The following is a 22,585-nucleotide window of genomic DNA, read 5'->3' on the forward strand; positions in this document are numbered from 1 at the left end:
GTTTTGACCCTGTATCCTGACACAGAGTTCCTAAATCTCTTGGAATCTTTTCTCTGGAGTGGAGTAGAGTGGAGTAGAAGTGTCTTTTCTTCTAATGACATGACTTTTGGTAAGCTTCTAGATGGTGGGTGATCACCAGAAAGACCAAGTCATGAATAGAAGCTTGAAACTGTTCAGTCTCACTCCTTATCATCCCGAGAGGAATTGGAAATGGATTTAATGAGTGATCATGCTTATGTGATGAAGCCTCTATAAAAATCCCCACAGGAACTTCCCTGGTGGCCCAGTGGTTAAGAATCTGCCTGCCAATGCAGGGGTGGTGTTGCTGGTAGACATGGATTCAATCCTGGTCTGGAAAATAAGATCCCACATGCCACATGGCAACTAAGCTCTGGCGTCACAACTATTCAAGCCCATGCACTACCGAGAGCCAGTGCCCCACAACAAGAGAAGCCACCTCAATGAGAAGCCCCTACACTGGAACTAGAGAGTAACCCCCACTCCCTGCAACTAGAGAAAGCCGGAGCGCAGCAGTGAAGAGCCCATGCGCAGCAGTGCAGACCCAGCACTGCCAAAAGAGCCACCCCAAAGTACGGGGTTCAGAGAGCTTCCAGGTTGTGATGCATAGGTGCTGGGAGATTGGCGTACCTGGAGAAGGCACGGGAGCTCTGCACCCCTTCCCACATACCTTGTCCTGCGCATCTCCTCCTTGTTCTGTGCTTCTGTATCCTTTATCATCTCTCTTTAGATAGACTGGTAAGCAGTAAACTGTTTTCCTGCACTCTGTGAGCCATTCTAGTAAATTAATCAAATCTGAGGAGCAGGTTCTGGGAACCTCTGTTCTATAGCCAATGGTTCAGAAGCAAGGGCTTCCCTAGTAGCTCAGTTGGTAAAAAATCTACCTGCAATGCAGGAGACCTGGGTTCGATCTCTGGGTCGGGAAGATCCCCTGGAGAAGGGAATGGCAACCCACTCCAGTACTCTTGCCTGGAGAATTCCATGGATAGCAGACCTGGTGGGCTACCGTCCATGGGATCGCAAAGAGTCGGACACGACTGTGCGACTGACTTTCCTTTCCTTTCCTGTCAGAAGCATGGGTAACCACCAGACTTTGATTGGTGTCTGAAGTGGGAAGGAGGGACAGGCTTTTGGAACTGAACCCTTAACCAGAGGGATCTGACGCTATCTCCAGGTGGACTTTGTCAGAATTGAATTAATGTCCTTCCCAGGTGGAGCTAGTGGTAAGGGACCTGCCTGCCAATGCAGAAGAGGGAAGAGACGTGGGTTCAACCCCTGCATTGGGAAGATCCCCTGGAGGAGGAAATGGCAACCCACTCCAGTATTCTTGCCTGGAGAATCCCAAAGACAGAGCAGCCTGGAGGGCTACAGCCCATAGGGTGGCAAAGAGTCAGACACGACTTTGCACGCACGCATGATACCTAGCTGGTATCCCAGAGAATTGCTTGTTGTGGGGAAAACCTCACACATATGTGACGACAGAAGTGTTGTGAGTGTGGCAATAGTATGAGAGTAAAGGAAAGACACGCAGTTTTTCTAACACAAGTAAGAATGATACCATGTCGCATAAGCTAACAGACATACAAACAAATTGCAAAGAGAAAGAATGACAAGAATGACTAATGTTTGTGGGAGGCAGCCTTCTAAAAAGACTCCCAGTGATCCCTCACCTCCTGGTATTCATTGTTTATGTTATTTAGTCGCTAAGTCATGTGTGACTCTTTTGCGACCCCATGGACTGTAGCTCACCAGGCTCCTCTGTCCATGGGATTTCCCAGGCAAGAATAATAATGTGGGTTGCCGTTTCCTTCTTCAGGGCATCTTCCCCCACCCCAGGGATTGAACCTGCATCCCCTGCATTGGCAAGCAGATTCTTTACCACTTAGCCACCGGGGAACTACCTTGGTGCATTCATGCCTTGGCATAATCCCTTCCTCTTAAGTATGAGCTGGACATAGTAATTTACTTATAGTGAATAGAATATATAAAAGTAATGGGATATCACCTCCAAGATCAGGTGTAAAAGATGATTTCCATCTTGCTAGCATACTCTCTGACTCTTCAACCTTGCTGGCTGTGATGAAGCAAGTTGCCATTTTGTGAGCTTATCCCAATAGTGAGTTCCATGTGGGAAAGTACGGTGGTTAGCCTTTGGCAGATAGCAAACAAGGAACTAAATCCTGACAACAACCACATGAATAAACTTGAAAGTGATTCTGCCCCTAGAGGAGCTCTGAGAAGAACACAGCCCTAGCTGACACTGTAGCTCTGAGAGAGCCCTGAAGCAAAGGACCCAGTTGGCCATGCCCAGACTGCCGACAGACAACAACTCTAGATAACAAGTGTTGCTACAAGTCATTAAGGTTAGGCTTAATACTTTGGCCACGTGATGTGAAGAACCAGCTCATTGGAACAGACCCTGATGCTGGGAGAGATTAAAGGCAGGAGGAGAAGGGGATGACAGAAGATGAGATGGTTGGATGGCATCACCAATTCAATGGACTTAAGTCTGAGCAAACTCCAGGAGACAGTAAAGGACAGGGAGGCCTGGCCTGCTACAATCCATAGGGTCACAAAGAGTCGGACGTGACTGAGCAACTGAATAATAACAACAACAAGGTTAGGGGTAATTTGTTATGCAGCAACAGATAACAAATACAATTGGGAAAAAAAGCAAAGGTATTTGAAACAGAAGGAACAGCACTTGCAAAGATGAGAGGTCATGACACTAATTACATTCCAGAATAGCAAATATTCTTGCAGTTACATCATGAAGGATTCTTGCAGAAATGACTGGAGAAGAGGTTTGAGATAAGGATTGAAGCCAAACTGTAAAATGTGTTCAAGAATCATTTGTATCAGTCAGCGTGTCCTCACAGCAAACAGAAATCTCTCCAATTGTTTTAAACAGGAAAACCTTAACATAGGGAATTAGGTATTGTTGGAAGGACTTAGAACCTAAGTGTGAAAGCTACAACTGTAGCTGCTTCCCACCACCCATAAAGTTAGGTTAGCTTCTGGAACTTTGCCGCAGAAAAGCCATGATCCACAGTCATGCTTGCCTGTAGCCAATTGCTGAAGTTGTGCAAAGCTGGTCTCTCTCTCCTTCTGCCTTCTAGCTCCTGGATCATTGTATAGTCCCAGAAAGTAAGGAAGTGACCAATAAAAGCACAATTACGGGAGTAGGCCAAAGGGACACAGGAGCAGATGAAAAAGTTCCTAATGGTCAAAACTGGAGCAATTTGAGAAAAAAAAGAAATGAAATAGTACCAGAGTTTTCCTAAGTGGTGCTAGTGGTAAAGAACCTGCATGCCATTGAAGGAGACTTAAGAGACATGAGTTCAATCCCTGAGTTGGGAAGATCCCCTGGAATAGGAAATGGCAACCCACTCCAATGTTTGATGGTACCCCACTCCAGTACTCTCGCCTGGAGAGTCCCATGGACAGAGGAGCCTGGTAGGCTGCAGTCCATGGGGTCGTGAAGAGTAGGACACGACTGAGTGACTTCACTTTCACTTTTCATTTTCATGCATTGGAGAAGCTCTTGCCTGGAGAATCCCAGGGATGGGGGAGCCTGATGGACTGCCATCTATGGGGTCGCACAGAGTCGGACATGACTGAAGCGACTTAGCAGCAGCAGCAGAGAATCCTAAGGACAGAAGAGCCTGTCCTTTGTCCATAGGTGGGCTACAGTTTATAGGGTCACAAAGAGTCGGACATGACCAAAGCGACTAAGCACGCACACACGCAAGCTTGTGAATAGTATTGGATTATACTAAAGTAATAAATATTCATTAGTCCATATTGATAGAAATAAGCTACTGAATAAATTAAGGAGATTATTAAGTCAGTATCCTGTGCAAGAGAATTACAAGTAACTTATGTAGACATTTTACTTCCAAGGAGGCAGAACATAACTCCCCTACTTAAGTATGGGCTATGTATTGTGACCTCTTTCCAAAGAGCACAGTGTAGAAAGGGGAAAAGAAGGCTCTCGGCTGATTTCAGTATTTTAAAAATTCTCTGAGGTAAAACCTGACCTTGCATATAGACTGTTATGGGGTAAGCAACTAAATTTTATTTGCACTGAACTAGGAGATTGATGGAGAAGGAAATGGCACCCCACTCCAGTACTCTTGCCTGGAAAATCCCATGGACAGAGGAGCCTGGTAGGCTTCAGTCCATGGGGTCACAAAGAGTCGGACTTGACTGAGCGACTTCCCTTTCACTTTTCACTTTCATGCATTGGAGAAGGAAATGGCAACCCACTCCAGTGTTCTTGCCTGGAGAATCCTAGGGACGGGAGAGCCTGGTGGGCTGCCATCTATGGGGTCACACAGAGTCGGACACGATGAAGTGACTTAGCAGTAGCAGCAGCAGCAGCAGGAGATTGAACGGACAAATAATTGCTTTTTTTCCTGTTTGGATACCTAAACCTTTTCTTTTCAGTGTGTGAGTGACTCTTCCATTCCTTAGGAAGAGTTTATTTATTTGCATATTATTATTATTGTCTTTAGAAATTTGTTCTCCCCCAGAGCTTTGGGTACTAGCTAAAGGTCTAGAGAAGTACAATAAAATGTAAAAATGTAGCATTCTTTGGCTTGAAAGTCAATATGGTTCAATTCTGTTCAAGCCAATGGATATTTAGAAACTCCCACTACATGCAAACATGTGCTGGATCTCAAGCCATCTGCTTTACTCCAGTTTTCTACATTTGGAAATCAGCTTGTCTTCATTGGACCGACATTGGCGTGTTAATATCTGACAGTTGGCCTGGACTTCATAAGCATGCAGTATTACAGAGGACTCCTTCCCAAGACAGAGTAACTTTGTCCAAAGGAGTGCATCTATAGTATTTGAGCCTGTGAGACATGCTTGGAGAAGTCATTTCTGGGCAGGGAAATCCTTTGCATCACCTGCAAATGTAATCACATGGCTATCTACCAGCCTCTTTCTAAAACTGGCTTTGGTAGGCTGGTCTGTAGGTCTGACATGGGATGCCCCCTCACATTCTTCCAATTTCTCTTTGTTCAGTGGAGAATAAAGAGAATCTGACTAGGAAAGAGGAAACTTCTAGACCAGGATCTACTTCTAGTTGGTTGTGACACTGGGCTCCATTTTTTTTTTTTTTTTAACTATGAAAACAGAGTTTAGAGAAGCTTATTTTGAGCCCTTCTGAGTCTTACATTTTCTGATTCTATGAACTGAATCAGGTAAGTCTTTGCTGAGGTCAGTATCTGCCTCAAGGAAGGAGCAGTTCTCAAAGTCTTTTAATGCTTCTCTTTCCCCCTTGTTATTGCAATGGATTTTAAGAAAAATGCCCTCAAGTTGGGACAGGAATCCCAAGTCATTTTTCTTATTTCACCTCTGTGTTTTTTGGCAAGTGACTGATTTCAACCTTGCATACTGGAATGGTTTACATCCCTACATTGTCATTTGCAAGGGGTGTCCATTGTTGTAGGGGAAGGAGTGTGGGCTCTGTGGTCATTCTGACCTGGAATTGAACCCTACCTTCACCACTTAACTAGGCCTGTGATCTCAGAAAAGTGACCAAACTCCTTTGAAAATCCAACTTTCTAATAATAAGAAATGACAGTAATAATCCTTCTCAGGGAAGATGTGGCAATTAAATAGAACAACCATGAGAAAATGACTGTCACTTAGTAAGTGCTCAGTAAATGATAGTTTCCTCCCTTCCTCCCTCCCTTCTTTCTTTTCTTATTTCCTTTCTTCTATAATGATGGAAGTTACACATTTTCATCAGTATTTTTGCAATTGACATTTGGACTAGCAGTTATATGTGGCTGGGTAGAGTTTTAGTCTCTCCTCCTCCCTCCTCCTGAGCAGGGCATACTGCTACTGCTGAGTCGCTTCAGTCGTGTCCGACTCTGTGCGACCCCAGAGACGGCAGCCCACCAGGCTCCTCTGTCCCTGGGATTCTCCAGGCAAGAATACTGGAGTGGGTTGCCATTTCCTTCTCCAATGCATGAAAGTGAAAAGTGAAAGTGAGTAGGGCATAGTCTTGTCTAAATTAATACAAGATCCTGTATGGTAGATGGGCCCTGGTGGCTCAGTGGTAAAGAATCCACCTGCCAAGCAGGAGATGAGGGTCCCTGGGTCGAGAAGATTTGATCCCTGGGTTGAGCAGATTCCCTGGAGAAGGAAATGGCAACCCACTCTAGTATTGTTGCCTGGGAAATCCCATGGATAGAGGAGCCTGGTGGCTATAGTCCATGAGATTGCAAAGAGTTGGACACGACTTAGAAACTAAAACAACAAGTGTGGTAGGTACTCATGGATGGAAGACCTAGTGTAGAAGAGCTGATTATTTTCCAGCTAAACCCCACAGATGGAAGGCCCCCACTGAGGCTTTTCTCCCCTGTTCTTATTCACATCTTGTGAACTGGTTGAGGCTGATTAAGTTTTGTTGTTGTTGTTTATTCACTAAGTCGTGTCTGACTCTTCATGACCCCATGGACTACAGCCCGCCAGGTTCCTCTGTCCAAGGGATTTCCCCGGCAGGAATACTGGAGTGGGTTGCCATGCCCTTCTCCATGATTAAGCTTAAGGACTGACAAATCAGGGTTTTAAATTCGTAGACCTCAGGGCCAGCCAGGCATGTTGTCAAAGAATGAAATGGACTGGGTGTGAAAAACAAAAAGGCAACAGTACTATAAGATTCATAGGAAATGGCACCTTTACTTTGGTGTGAGGTTGCAGTCAGGAATGGTGAGGACTGCGGTGAGGTGCAGAGCGCATCGTCCACTTAAGGGGGCAGCCACAGCTCAGGATCAGCAACTATGAGGCAGTAAGCATTCTCTAGTTCCACATCTTGCCAGTTTTCAAGGGAACAGAAGTATAAGCATGAAATCTCTTGATGTTTAATTCTTGGCAATTAAACCTAATTTTAAGAGAATACTCTGTGGGGCAACCATAAAAGACTATGCCAACAGGTTATGGTCTCTGAGCTGAAAGGATCATGGAATTGTGGGGTTACTGATGCGGGGAAGAAGACATTAGCAGTCTAAGAGAGAAAGACTGTAGAGAGAGAGAGAGAAAGTTAGAGACATAGGACAAAGGAGAGGTCCTGAATCCCCAATTTCCTGTAAACTCTGAAACATATTGGAATGTAGGACCTGAATACTACCTGAATACTAAGTAAAAGACTAATTTATGTGTGTATAATTGACCTACTGAAAATAAGCTCATCTGAAGCAAGTAAAGTCCCACATGGTGACGTAGGTTCTATTGGCTTTGCTTATTTCAACAACCAAAGTTGTTTACTTTTGCAAACAACAGGTTACTTCATTGCATGGAAGGCATAAGGTGTCAGTGTAAATAAGAGAGCAAAGAAACTTTATAAATGTTTTTATTTTTTCAGTACAATTATTCCTGCACCTCCCAGGCTTATTTTGCTGGAAGAAGGAGAGCTAGCGATACATTTGGTAGTGACATCTAAAAAGCATATAGAGGTAATGATGTGTTTTTCAGGTATGTTAATAATAAATTAAGGCTTAATGGTTGCCATATTAATGAGAAAATAATGAGTAGGTTAGTATCCGAAAGAAATAATTGGGTTTTGGAAGTAGACAAGCTGGGATATTAACAGTGAAAAAATTATCTTCATATATTCTACTATATGAAAATTTTGATGAATAATATTCAATTATGGAATGTAAGGACTTGCACAGCACCTGACATTCAGCAAATGTTTATTATTTACTGCTTTTTAACACAGTGATTTTATTCACTAATAATTTCTGTAATTTGGATTAAAATAGAAATTTGTAAGAGTTTTTTTTGGGGGGGCAGGTTCTTGTAACAGTATATTCTTCTAGAGAAACTAGCAGCAGCTCAAGAGAGAAAAGTAAGTCTGTGTAGCTTCTGATAAGTGATTTCAATTCAAATTATTCAGAGATGAACATTTGCTCTGACTGTATTTATAATCCCTACTGACAAATGCTCCCAACATCCCCAGCCTTGTTCTTTTTCTCTATTTATTTTGGCTTTACAGAGATTAGGTCTCACATTATGGGAATCTATGTCTTTTAGTTGCTAAATTTTTCTTCCTTCTTTCACTCTTGCCTGGCTCAGAAGAACATGCCAGGTGGTAAAAGTGTTTCCTTTCCAGAGCTGAAGAAAGGATCTGGGCTGTAGAGTCAATCAATAGACAAAGCCTTGATCTCAATGGTTTCTTGACTCTCAACTGACCTATTCCCAGGCAGCATAAAGGCCACTTGACAAACATGTTCTGCTTAGCGGTTTAGGTCCTGGTGTTTTGCACAAGCTCCCTTCTCCCACTGGGATATTATTAGGACATCACCAGGCTAGAAAGGTTGTAGGAAGCTTTGGAGGTAGGAGGGTAGGATCCAGAAAGGACTGCAGTAAGAAAAAGGGAATTTCCTTTGGTGTACTCCGGAGTTGAAAGGTAGCCCTGAGTTGAGTCTAGTCAGGAACCAAGGGTAAACTTGCTTGCTTGGTTCTCTGGTCCTTTTAGGCTCCCCGTCTGGGACCAGGATGTGTATCAGGAAGGAAATAAGCCTGAGGTGTGTCCTCTCGTTTCTTGCTCATCTAAACTTCAGCTTCCAGGCATCGCACTGTGGTTTTGGGTGGACTCTTGGGCTCCTCTGGCATTTTATTAATTTTCTTTGATTCCTCATTAGGGTTGCTATCATCGGCCTTCTCCTCTTTTACTACTTTAGTTTCTATCATTTCCTTCTGCTGGTTCTTATTTGTAAAAGGGAATGCCTTCACATACCTGTGGGCATAAACACAAAATTAAAATGAGACTTCTATATAACACATAGAACAACAGATGATACTTTATAAAGACCTACACTGGCAGAGTACACTGGGTTCCTCTATTTCAGAGAGGTGCCAACACATGCATGCATGCTCAAATACCCCCACCCATCCTGACCTGAATGGATTCATTTAGATGGGATGGTAGGTTCACAGGCCAAACTTTAGCCTGGTCTCAAAACCCTCTCATCAAAAGCAAAGAATTGAAAATCAAATAAAGCATATCCATTTCCTCCTAGATGCCAGTCTTTTCATTTCTTGATATTCAAAGGGACAGCCATTGAGCTAAATCTTCAAGCCGGATAACACGCATGTGCTGAAACAGTAGGGAAGTTTGGGTGGTAGGGAGGACAAATGAGGTGGGGAGGAACATGTACAGTGTATGAGCACTGCCATCTCCATTTGGGAAAGGGAAATGCTAATGGCAACCTGGATAAACATGAGATACAGATGCGACAAAAATGATGAGACCGACCATCTGCCAACAACCCCACCTTTTGACGTAGCAAACTGCGAGGCCAGCTGCCGCAGCAAAGAAGAGGAGCGCAAGCACCAGCAGGGCAGTGGGAACACCTGGGGAGACAGAGACAGGGCTTGTCGGTCCTTCACACAGACATTGCTGTGGGCTGGTCTTCTCACGACGCATCCTTACACATGATGGAGACCACAGAGCAGGGGAAGAGCCTCCTCTGTGACCACACAGGGGCCACACAGGCTGTTAGGCCCACATATACTTCTTTCTTTCTTGCCTATAGAATCCTTAGTCTTGTCTCTCACATTCTCTGCTCGTTAGTTGCAATATGACAGAGTCTGTTTCCTGTCTGTGGCCTTGAAGATGATTAGTTTGGAGCAAATTAAGTGCAAGATCCTTCCTTTTAAATAGGAAGACCAACTTACTGGTCATAGGCATTTAAGGTGTCTGGATATATTTTTAAAACTTCTGCATGTGAATAGATAGTAATTTATTCTGAAAAGTCTTTATATTTTAAAAGTGAATCTACTTATTTTATTTTTTTAAATGTAGATTTTTATTACATATCATTCTTGTACATGTATAAGAAGAAAAATAATTGGTTAAGATCCCCCTAAAACTTCTTCATATTTGGAGTCCATTTGTTTTTCTCAAAATCATTGATATCTGGATATCTCATACAATACAATTCTATGAAAACTTAGGGGATATATATACTGCTTAGAAAAGTGTTTTGCTGTTGTCACTAGAATTTTATTCCAAGCTACTGAAAAGTGAATCTATTTTAGACTCATGGTGGTGGTGGTTTCACTAAGTTGTGTTCGACTCTTTGCGACCCCATGGACTTTAGCTCCTCAGGCTCCTCTGTCCATGGAATTTTCCAGGCAAGAATACTGAAGTGGGTTACCATTTCCTTCACCATGGGATCTTCCTGACCCAGGAATCAAATTTGCATCTCCTGCAATGCAGACAGATTCTCTATTGCTGAGTCACCAGGGATTCCCTTTAGACTCATGATGTTTAGTTTAATCATTAAGGTTCTCTAGAGACCTCAAGTTCTGTGACTATATGAAATTTGAATTTGCATCAAGCTTTTATTTGCATTAGTATTTGTCAGGTCCTGAGTGCCCAATCTGGATACAGGCTAGTTTCTATGTATTGTCTGTTAAATGCACACACACACACGCACAATACAGACAGAAAGTTTTTACCTCCAAACCCAACAGCTTCATTCTTGAAGGCTGGTCTATTTTGAATATCTGATTCTCTTTCTGTAGCTACGGCGCTAGTGTCCATAAAAGCTTCTGTTATGCAAATTAATTTTCTTTTCCGTGGAGTAGACGTGGAAGCCAGAGGGGGAGCCACAGTTGTTGTAACATAGTCAGGACCATCAGTAGACAATTCTGAGTGTGTACTGTCACTGACCATCATTTTTGTTGTGTATGTTGCAGTTTCAGTGTTGAATAAGGGATCATCGGTGGTGATAATTTCTGGAAGGCAGGAGTTAATCCAAATATCTGTCCAGGGAAGGAAAAGTAAAATAAGAAGTATGTATTGAAATAGCCTCCTAAGTGATCTGTCTGCCTCTAATCTTACTTTCCTCCATTCTCTTCATACTGTAACTGGAATGGTCTTACAAAAATGTGAATCTAATCATATCACTTTCTTCTTTAGAATCCTTCCCTCACTATACTGCACAGCCTATGAAGTCCTTCATGACCTGGATCCTGCTGACATGGCCTGCCTCACTTGATCGGTCTTTCTCTCATTCCCCTTGCCATAATGGAGTTCCTTCAGTTCTTTTATGTGCTTTCTCTCACATTCAAGTCTTTGACCAGGATACTTTCTTCACCTGTAAGAAGCCCCTTTTTATTAAGCTTTCCTTGTCCTTCAGGTCTCGAACTGACTACCTGTTTCTTAGACAGACGTGAAGGCCAGTCTGAATCCCTCGACTTGCAGTCTTGTACCTCCTGGTATTTCCTTTGTCATGATTCTCATTATACTGCTCCCCATTGGACCATGAGCTCCCTGGAACAGGACTCCTGTCTGTCTTGGTCATCATGGTCTGTGCACTATGCCTGGCACATATTATATGCTCAATATCTGATGATTAAAGGAAGGAAGGAAATATGAAATGAAGAAAGGAGTAGATGGGGAGGCCAAACATACATACATGACACCACTTCAGGACAAAGATCTACTAAAACCAGATTGTTCCTTGTTTGTTGAAAAAAAAAAAATGTTTTTAAAGGAGGTGGGGGACAGAGGAGGGATGTTGGTTTTCTCTCCAATCTGTTGAATGTGGTAGAGAGGAAACTAGCATTTGATGAATATCTTACTCTTGAGTCAACCATGGTACTTCATTTACAATTTTATAAAACCCTCATTTGTACAAGAGAAACTGAAATTCAGAGAAATTGAACACCTTGCCCAAAGTCATGTAGCCAGTAAGTGTTAGAGCCATGCAATATATTCCAACATGCATTTGTATCTCTTTTAAATCCCTAGTTATTTGTGAGAGTGGGTAGCATCGGCTGGAATGTTAGCCATAAAGGAAAAGTTATTTATTATTTTTTAAAATTAAGTAAAAATTAAGTAAAAATTACCAACCAAGTCTGTGGTGAATGTGAATAAACGTTTTGACTCCACCAGTGCTTTATACTATTCTTTTTACTCTGAAAAGACCTCTATTCAAATAGGCATCATCCTTGACCTCTGCCCTGGACTTTGGAAGGCAGCTTTGCTCACCACTATACCACTAATGCTGCCCTGGACTTTTAGCTACATTTTCTATTCTTGAGCACGTGCTAAGTTCTTCCTTCAAAAAATGAACATTTTTAAATATCAGGGGGAAAAGCCTACTGAACACGATATATGTGCTTGGAACTGAGAATACAGAATCAAATACGGGGGGATTCCTGTTTCCTGGAAAAGTATTTTGATGAGAGTAGGGGGAGATAACTGGGGATTCACAGATGAGATGGTATGAACAGCATGTGGAGGGTTAATGTGCTCACTCAACAAATATTTAATAAGCTCCAACTCTGTGCTAGGCAATAGGGACATAGTGCAAATAAGACAAAGTGCTTACTCATAAGGGGCTTATGTGTTACTGGAAAGAAGGATATAGATAATAAAAAAGCACAAAATAAGCCAGAAATTTCAGAAGAGGATAATTAAACAGAATCAAACCGGAAGAGGCAGAAATGGGAATAGATACTTTGGATAAGGTGATAAGAGTAAGTCTCCTTGGGGAGATGATACTTAAGCTGGAACCTGACTGATAAAAGTAGTGAGTCATTGAAGATCTCGGACAACAGCATTCTAAGTAAAGAGAACAGTTCAAAGGCCAGAAAGTGAATAATCTGGGCATGTTTGATGATAAGAAGGCCAGTACGGCCGGGATTGAGCTCCAGCTCCTCTAATATGGAAGAGGATATCCCAGTCAGTCAAAAGGGCGTGACCCAAGATTCCAGGAATTTGCACGTGTAGGCATGCCAGAAAATGAGAGGGCATGCAGTGTGGCTGGCGCGCAGGTGTGCCTATGTTGGGAGCGTGAAAGCCCGCAAGGAGGAGATGAGACTGACAAGATAGGTGGGAGGGTATTAAAACTGCCGTGGTAAAGAATTTGGAATTTGTTCTGTAGGAGAACTCTTCAACTGGAGTCAGCAAACTTTCCAACTGATAGAAGTTCTCGTCTACACCCAGTTTTATGTGAAAAAAGTCTTCATAGTTCACATTAGGTTCTCAGATGGGAAGCCACCCAAAGCTCTGGAGCAGAGGAGGCTCTGTGTGGAGGATGAAATAGAGATGAGAGAGTAAACATGGTCATTGTTACTTAACTTTCAGGAGCCAACAAAGAGGTTACTGCAACTGTACAGAAATAGGAGAATCCAGAGTACCTGGAATTCTAGAACTTACATTTTAGAGATGCTGGCAAGAGAAACAGTTTTCAACTCTGACTGCAGCTTAGAATCATCTGGGGAACTCTGAAAACATATTCATGTGAAGGACCCACCCTGGGCCTGGAATGTTACTGTCATGTGGTAATCACCAGGAAAGGTGATGACGAAGTCATCCAAGGCCCAAGATTTAAATCCTAGCTCTGTCCCTCAGTGACTGTTGACACAGCAGAGCACACTTTAGGCATAAGTTACTTCTCCTGGAAAGCAGTAGTGGTACCCTCGTGTGATTTCACCGAGGAGTGGTGAGACAGTAAGTGTGTAGAGCCCAGCATAATCTATGACATGATCTGTAAGATCTATAAGAATTGGTTTCCTTTGACTCCCTGTTCATTAAGGCAAGAAGGCTGCCACGTTGAGGGAGCAGCAGCAAGCTGGCTTCTTACCAGTTGAGGGTACAGTGTGTCTCACCCAGAAGTGATAGGACCTGGGTCTTCTTTCCTCCAAGCAGTAAATATAGTTTCTCTAGAATATGCCAAATTCTTCAATAGATTATTAAACACAGTGTAGTTGGCGTACAAGAGGAAAGATTAGGAATCGGGGGTACAGAAAGTCTTCCTGAAGAAGGAAGTCTTTATGCAGACTTGAATAAAGAATACAAGTCAGTCAGGTGATGAGAGGATAAGCATCGTGGCAGAGGGAACAGCATGAAATACATGATACCTGCCAAGCATTAAGAGCACGCTGGTCTGATTCCCAAAGCTCACAAAGGCAGCAGTGAGAGGACAGCCTTTGGAGTCAGGTTTCAGGTTACTCTGATCCTCAGAGCCTGTCAGATAGCAATAAAAAAGAAAGCTATGAAAACAAAGAAGCATGAGATAAATCCAGGTCAGTGTAAGATGGGCTAGGGTAACTCTGATCCTCACAAAGATGGCAAACAGAAGCAAGTGAACCTAATTTATTTTAAAAGGGTAGCAAATTTTCTCAAGTCACTTTTATATATAATTCTCTGACAGTACATTCTCAGAGAGATACCTTCTGAGGACTAAAAGAATTGCAAATGAACTGCAAATTCCATTCAGTAGGTTTATTATCTTAATAATGTTGTCTTTATAATTTTGAAAATATTATAGGATAAGAAAATTATTCATATTATTTATTGAAAACAATAATTTTCCATGTAAGAGAAAAAAGATGCCAGTGTATATACATACACACATATATATTCCTAGTTGCCCACTGAAAAGGGCTGAGAAGTAATGAAAATGAGAGTATTACTTAGAACAACTTGCATGCAGATTTTGGTTTCTAATTAACCTTCCCCATTAAAAAGGTCTCTTGGAGAAATAGCTATAAATGGCTGATTCCATGTCTAGGATAAAGGAAGTACAAAGTGACATGTTATTATGACAGAAAGCAATGACTTGCTCAAATACTAATGGGATGAAGGACACAAAAGTCAACTAGCAGGGGTTTCCACTTGCCAAATGTGGGATAATTTGAGCATCAAAAAGAATAAAGTAATAATAATTCTAAAATTGATGACAACATATTGAACACACAGACTAAGTAATGCTATGCATCTATGTGATTATAATATTAGTACTATATGAATTATAGTATTAGGGGGAGAGAGAAGATGTGCGTGTGTATGTGTGTGTGTGAAAGACAGAGATTCTTCTTTATCAAAGAATGCCAGCTAATAGATGTAGAAGGAAGAATGTATTTAGAAAATTAACATTTTGTAGCCCTGCATATAACTGATTCCAGCAAGGATCATCAATGTTTGCTTGAACTATTAGGTAAAATATCATTGGGGGTATGCATGGTGCCAAAATATCACACTAGAGGTTCCTTCCTCATTGCCAAAGGGAAAACAAATCTGAGTTCATTAGGGAGGTCCAGCAGTCACCATCTTATTCAGATGATGAAAGTTAGCATGTTAATAGTGGGATATACCGACATTCAGTGCCTTTTGTTGGGATATGATCTAAAGTACACAATATCTAACCTATCAAGTATTTTTGCCCAAACTAGTAGCTGTGTGTCTAATCAAGCCTCTATACTTAACTCTAAGTATATAGAAAGCATAGAGAATGGAAGTATAAGTTAAATGAAACCACGAGGGAACACGCAAACCCGAGTCATCTCCCTGGACTTCTTTTCGTTTAGTCCAGAGGACTGGGTGTTTGTTTATCACACTGACAGCTGGCAGGAAGGGCGGGCATTTGAAAGGCCAGGCCATCTGACAGATGTGCATTGGCTGTCATATAAGCAGGCAGAGAAACCACCAATTCCCCAGCCAAAAGCGATAGGTGGATGAGGTGGGGAGAAGAGGATCGTGAAAAGAGTTTGTAAAAAGCTTATGTTCTAGTCTTTACATAGCTGGAAGCTCACTGTAAGAATTTGAACAAGACAGACCTCCATTCTGAGCTATAGTCATTTCATCTGCGAAGTAAGGGAAGTGAAAAGTCTCGAGACTTTTTGAGGCCAAGGCCCCATAGTTCATAGAATTGCTTGGATCTAATTGCTGCCTTTGGGCAACAGAACAGTGCTGGTGCAATGTTACCTCCTGGATCTTAGAGAATGACCACTGAGCTCCTGACCTTTAGAAGGTCAGATTTATGAGTATGTGTGAAAAGTAATAAACGAGACAGAGGTTCTTATGATAAGTGGAGAACAAGTGTTTAGTCAAAAGCTTTCTGAGAAGTTACTTGGGTAAGGCACTTGGGCTAAGGCAGCCAAGGTTTTCCAACAAGGTTAAAGGGATGACCATGAGCAAATCAGTTCTATTTTATAGCTTCAATTCCTTCCTTCATAAAATGAAAATTGGGTCTTGTTCTTAAAAACATCTAATGTAGCATTTTAAATTCCACTCCTGTAAAGGAATGTGGGATAAATGAAGGAGATCTGCGTGTGAGTCTTCATAGTAAGGAAATCTTAGACAAATGTACTTACGTCCTCTAACCTAAGCTTTTTCATTTGCAAAATAGGGATGATAAAGCATACCTCCTATGGACATTGTCAAGATTTAGTGAGATAAATTAGTATATTGCTTTGTCCATGGGTGTTTCCTTCCCTTCTTCCTGTTTATCTTATGGGATGAGAGGAGAGGATGGAGCCTCTAGGGGTACCCTCTCCCTATATTGCGAATCTGTCATATTTCCCCTAAATTTTTCCTCTGAGGGGGACACTGCCACCTCTAGCCTTGTCAAAGAGGCAGTCTTGGGAGGATTCAATGGCCATCACCGAGATTGCTTCTGCTGCTGCTCAGGCTTACTCTTCTCAGACTGGTCATGGTGGTGGTGGTTTAGTCGCTAAGTCACGTCCAACTCTTGTGACCCCATGGACTGTAGCCTGCCAGGCTCCTCTGTCCATGGGATTTCCCAGGAAAAAATACTGGAGTGAGTTGCCATTTCCTTTGCCAGGGGCTCTTCCCAACCTTGGGATCAAATCCACGTATCCTGCTTTGCAGGCAGATTCTTTACCTCTGAGCCACCAGAGAAGTCCTGGTTATAGAGCTATTGAAATCCAGACACAACACACCGCGTGGAGAGACCGCATGTCTAACTCACCAGATGAGTTGTGGCAGTAGGACCTGTGCCTACTGCTGAGTGAACTTCTCCAAATCACGACGCCTACCCCACTCTTCCCACACTTGGGGTTGGAGATAATTCGAGGGATGACCACGAACTGATTTTTAACCCATCCATAGCTGTAACAGAATACACATGAATTGAATGGATACACAGATCTCTTGCTGCTGAGCAAGAACACAGAGCCAACAAAGCTCCCACCATGTTTGTGAGTCTGTTTCTCACCTGCAAGTCTCAAAGCCAAATTTCCGTGCTTCTTCAACCTGGTCTTGGCTGGCCAAAGTGAGTCCCACGAGCCTACAGGCCTCCTGGGCTTCTGTGAAATTCAGAAGCGGCTGTGTCTTTTTGGTCACTAGGGTGACCCCCATGATTCTGCATGGTCCCAAGATGGAAAGTTCTGCAAAGGAATCACAAAGCCCCTCAGCGTGCTGCTGTCCTTGTCTCAGCCCTCGGGCTCTCCCTTGATTAGAGCCTCACTGTCAACACAGCAGCTGGGATTGGAGCTCAGAAATAAGAAGACCCAGATAAGGCAGGTAGGTGCTAGCCTGGAAACATGCTGTACCTCTCACCGGGTACAAGTCCATCCCCCCTCACTGAGTTCAGGTGCCTTGTTCATTACATGGAGACTTTGGCTCCTAGTTCCTGGGCAAGTCTAGGGGATGCAGCTGCTGCAAACCTTTTTGGAGTCTATAAAATGAGGGGTCTGAGACTGAGAAAGATGAAATCCAGGGCTCTGCGTAAACACGATAGCAATACTCCCAACTAATGTGGGTTGGAGACAGCACTATTTCTGAGATGGGCTGAAAAATGTTGTGCTTGTTATAATGGAATGTGAACTTTCTCAGTCCCAGGTCGTCTCTGACCATTGGGGGGCAGGCTTACGCAGAAATTCCTGGAGGAGTCAGATAGTAAAGCTTGCATGGCAGAGAAACTAAATAAAGGAAGTGGAGTTTTAGAGTCAGACCTGGATTCGAATTCTAGATTGCTTGTCAGCTCTGTGAATTTAGGCTGGTTACTTCACCTGTTTGAGCCTCAGTTTCCATATTTAGAAAACTGAAAGAACAACAGTATCTACTGTACAAGGTGGTGGTGGTTTAGTCACTAACTTGTGTCCGACTCTTGTGACCCCATTGACTGTAGCCCACTAGGCTCCTCTGTCCATGGGATTCTCCAGGCAAGAATGCTGGAGTGGGTTACCATTTCCTTCTCCAGGGGATCTTCCCAACCCTGGAATCAAACCTGGGTCTCCTGGATTACAGGCAGATCCTTTACCAACTGAGCTACCAGAGAAGCCCACAGCATAGGGTAATGAAAAGTTAAATGAGTTAATTCAAGTAAAAGTGCTTAGCACAGTGCCTGTCACATAGTAGGTGCTCAATAAATAATAACATAGTTTCATTATATCATCTTCAAAGCACTTTAGTTTTAGTTTGCTAACGATTGATCTCCCCGGGGAGGCTGAGGCAGTTGAACAGTTAATATGTGAATAATATCTTACTCAAAATCTAATGAATCCGAGAGTTGTGTTGATCCCTTCTCTCTGGATTCTGGGATTTATAGACCTGTATGAAGTTGCAAAGTTGCATTGCATTCAGGTATTTTATTCCTACTGGGCTTCACCCTCGAAAGTTCACGAAAGGGCATTTCCTGAGTAATTGCTTAAACACAGATCTGTGCATTGGATACCTGGTCAAATGTTTGACCACTGTCTTAGTTGGTGTTTAAAGGAAGTTTCTTCTTGTAAACATGCAAAGAGCATTTCTAAGTACTCCAGGCGACCTCGTTGTGGAGCAGAGGACTGGGGGAAAGGAAATTAATAAGATGTATGGCATTTGTGGATAACCTTATTTGCTTCCAGACTCTGCTCTTAACAAAAGAGAGACTAGAGAGCCAACACCCTTATGAGTGTTTGTGACAGAACAGCTTCTTATGACTGTGTTCACTAATGCTAATACCTACACCAACATTGATATTAATACTAATGCCAGTGTTAATTCCAGCTTCTATCATCTGTATATGACACTCTGTGCCAAACCCTGACTCTTCTGACAGAAAATTGAAGTTCAGGGAGATAAGCAACTTTCCCAACCCAAGGATATAGAGCATCTGGGTGGAAGTTTGGAGGCACAAATCCAACCATGACTGATATGAAAACCTCAGGACTTAACCAGTGCCTGGAGCCGGCAAGAGACATTCCATTCGTGATACGAGCCTCAGGAGTCCCCCTGGATATTCTCGAGCATCTACCCCCAAAAAACCAGAGTCTGCCTACTTTATTGCTTTGTGCTCTCACCTCTGACTTTACTGGGGGCTGTCCCCACCACCATCTCACTCTCTCTGACAAAGAGTTAACTTACAGCTCCAGTTAATAAAAGTTCCTGGGCAACTAGGAGTGTTTAAATCCAAACCCCTCAGATAGCTCTCTAACTCGCCTGACAAGTTTACCCGGACTCCTACAGCTATGCATACAATTGTTTACAGTCTCCCAGCCTCAAGAGGCACAGGAAGCTTAAGATATTCAAATAGCTTAGAGCCTCTCAGAGAGTTAGAAACTGTCAGAATAAAACTAGTAAAAGATTTCATTGATGAGCCAATGCTTGTTGCCAAGTTTCCACATCCCCTGAATTGTATCCTTGAATGTGTATTAATTAATATAGTTGGTATGTAGAAAAAAAGGTAGTGGCCTTGATGTTAGTAACTTTAGACCCTTAAGGTAATAAATTCTCTCCTTTGTTGTAAACCCATTACACATCCGCCCTATAGGAATGCAATTTTATCTTCGGAAGATGGCGCCAAACCTTAAAATAATTACTCTTAAGGAAATAAGTCTTACGGTTGATAAGTCTTTGTCAAGAGTCATAAAATGTTAATAGGCCTTCTGGCCAGAAGATGATGTAAATCACCTAAACCATTTGTATACGATAAAAATTTGCAGGAAAGAAACCCTGGTTTTTGATAAAGATCAAAAACTGCTGACTTTGCATCCCCTATTATCCTCTATGTGTAACTTAGGGTATAAAAGCCCCTATTGAAAATAAAGCTACGGGCCTTGCTCACCAAAGCTTGGTCTCCCCATGTCATTCTTCCCCTTAACTTCCAGCTGAGTCTCCATCTGGAGCGCGGATATCCTCTGTGACCATTTATTTGCCTGGGCTTCTAAGACCCACTCGAGAAGGTGTCTAAGGTGGGGCACCTTCCGCTATTCGAGAGGGCGCCTGTGGCCTCCGTGGTCAGAGCTAACCTGGTGTCACGGGTTATATTGATTTTCCGCGTAAACCAAGCTACTCAGCTTCTTTTCTCCACTGAATTTTCCTACTGAGATATCCTCATTCTATTACTTTTTATATCTTTGATAAATAAATAAATAAATAGGTCGCTGAAGCCGTCTCTCCTTCAAATACCCTGGATCAGCCGGGGCTGGACCCCGGCAAACCAGGACACTGTTCTGCTTCTCACTGTGCAATGAGGGGAAGACACACACACCCAGAGCTAGAACTGAACTCTTGCAACACACCATTTGTCCTGGAATTTGGCTCATTTAACTCATAAGCTTGCTTATAGCAGCGTCTTTGGGAATACTTGTAGAGAAGGTATGTTAATTACACTGTAAAGTGGTCTTGATGCTTTCTCATCATACATGATTTTTACTCTAAATATTGTTGTTATAAGTAACGACAGACCTATTCTGGGCAATAAACCTAGCTTTGACCATTTCTTCTCTTGTTAATTGGCTGTGTAACCTTGGGGAAGCTAGTGTTCTCAGCTGTAAAAGGGGGATGGTTATATCTTTACAGAATATTTGTCAGAATTGTTAAATATATAACTTGTACCTAGTGGAGGCTGGGTGCATAAGTGGGCAGTTGACAAATATTTGTAGATTTTATGCTTTCCTATGTAAGGACAAAAACAGGGAGCTGGAACCTAAAGGATCCTCCAGTAACCCCTTCCTTAAGCTTTCTTAGAAAATTACAAGTGTAGTAGAAAGAGTATACACCTAGGAATCAGACAGAGCTGAATTCAGACCCAAGCTTTATTATTTACTGCTTTTATGACATTAGGCAAGTTGCTTGGCCTCACTGACCCAGTTCCTTCATCTATAAAATGTATTCTTAAGAAATATATATGCATACATTTCTTTTATATATTTTTTACATACTGCATATACAATATATAAAAATAGGCCCTCAAAAATACTAGTGCCCATTCCCATCCATTTACCTTCATCAAGCCCCTCCTCCCTAATCATGGCTCTGGACAACTTTCAGTTGTTTACAAATTTTAATTTCCTTAGGAAAATTTTGTCATTATTGAGGATGGTCTGAAGAGTGTGATGAATCAGGGTCAAAGAAAAATTTCCATAATAGTTTGAATATTAATGGCAGTAGTTTGGGGAAAAGTGAAGAGTCTCCCCAGGGGGATGTCAAATAAGTTTGTTACTTTCAAACTTATTTGAAAGTAACATATTCTGGCATTTGAAAAAAAAAATCAGTCCTATAACTCTAACCTTTATAAAATGGAATGCAACAATATCTAAATTAAGTCTGGATGTCTGTTCCCAACATATTTTATACTTCAGAGCATCTCCCAATAGAGGAACACATAATTTTCCTTTTAAAGTGCTCATATTTTCATTTGCCCAGAGCTGTAATGAGTGATTTGTGGTCACATTTTTATTTATTTTTTGCCTACAGTGCAGAGTGAAGTTACCAGTTAGGCATCTCAAAAGCCCAGAAATCATTTAAGACATTCTTTTGGTAGGAAGCTGATAGCTAATTTTCAAACCTGTATTTTTTTCAGGTTTTTTTTTCAGTTAATTTGCTGTTTACTGCATATTAAAAATGTATGTATCCCATGATAGTGTAGTAAAACTAAAATTAAAACAATCACATTGACACTTCCAAAGACATAAAACAGGCCAATATTCTGTGAAAGTTAACCATTTCCCAGGCTTCATGATTGCTTAAAATTTTTCACAATCATTCTTTGCTCCTTCAATTAAGCACTTTTAAAATCAAGTGATCTCTCTTCATTGTGTCAAAATATTTTTATTAAAAATATCCCATAGCCAAAAATAAAAGTCAAGATAACATAAAGGTAAGTGAGAATCATTTCGTGAAGCTGACAATATGGTGAAAACATTTCTGCCAGAACACTCCTGCCAATGAGATCTTCTGTTGACACTGAGGGCCACCCCCACCCCAGAAATTCAATTAAGAACTTAGTAGACTTAGGACAATATGCAGCATCTTGCTTTGCCTCAGGCTGGCCATCTAGTAAGAAACCTACCTTCTGAGCGGAGAGAGCCTTGGACCAGGAGTCTTGTGGTCCAGATGGAGGCAAGAAGCAACCCCAGGCTGAAGAACTTGGCCATTGTGCCAGCACCTTCAGAGCCAGAGAAGCAGGTCAGATGAGCACTGGTAGTATCAAAGGCAGACAATAATCACCAGTGGATGGAGACTTCTGGAAATATGTGGGGCCCCCACTGCTCTGCTTCATAACCGAGACATCCGGATTTCCCTGCTTTCAAGCTTCTGACTTGTCAAGGTCACTAGGGGGAAATGAGTGACGTCCTTGAAAGCCCAGGCTGTACTTTGTGGAAGGCTTTCTGGAAAATTTAGCTAATGCTGACTCAGAAAACACACGAATGAGGAAGGCAGATAGCACAGGGCGAACTGCTGGAGGTTTCCCCAATTCTCATATCCCCTGCCACCACCCATGTCCCCCACCAGCTCAGTTCCTACCTGGTTCATTGTTACTGTCTGTGTAGCTGCTGATTTATATAACTGAACATGGAT

At 42.2% G+C, this 22,585-nt stretch overlaps 1 protein-coding gene across 1 annotated transcript; it reads right to left on the reverse strand.

Annotated features, from left to right (window-relative positions):
* Positions 1-7,371: 7,371 nt before the first annotated feature.
* Positions 7,372-22,341, reverse strand: LYVE1 (lymphatic vessel endothelial hyaluronan receptor 1). The gene is made up of 6 exons (XM_005897957.3): positions 22,077-22,341; positions 17,016-17,187; positions 16,770-16,909; positions 10,504-10,809; positions 9,315-9,393; positions 7,372-8,776 (listed from the first exon to the last, which is right to left on the reverse strand). The coding sequence occupies exons 1-6, from the start codon at positions 22,159-22,161 to the stop codon at positions 8,590-8,592; spliced, it is 969 nt and encodes a 322-aa protein (XP_005898019.1). The 5' UTR covers positions 22,162-22,341; the 3' UTR covers positions 7,372-8,589.
* Between the last annotated feature and the right edge of the window lie 244 nt (positions 22,342-22,585).

This window comes from Bos mutus, chromosome 15 (genome assembly GCF_027580195.1).
Source record: "Bos mutus isolate GX-2022 chromosome 15, NWIPB_WYAK_1.1, whole genome shotgun sequence".
Classification (NCBI taxonomy): Eukaryota; Metazoa; Chordata; class Mammalia; order Artiodactyla; family Bovidae; genus Bos; species Bos mutus.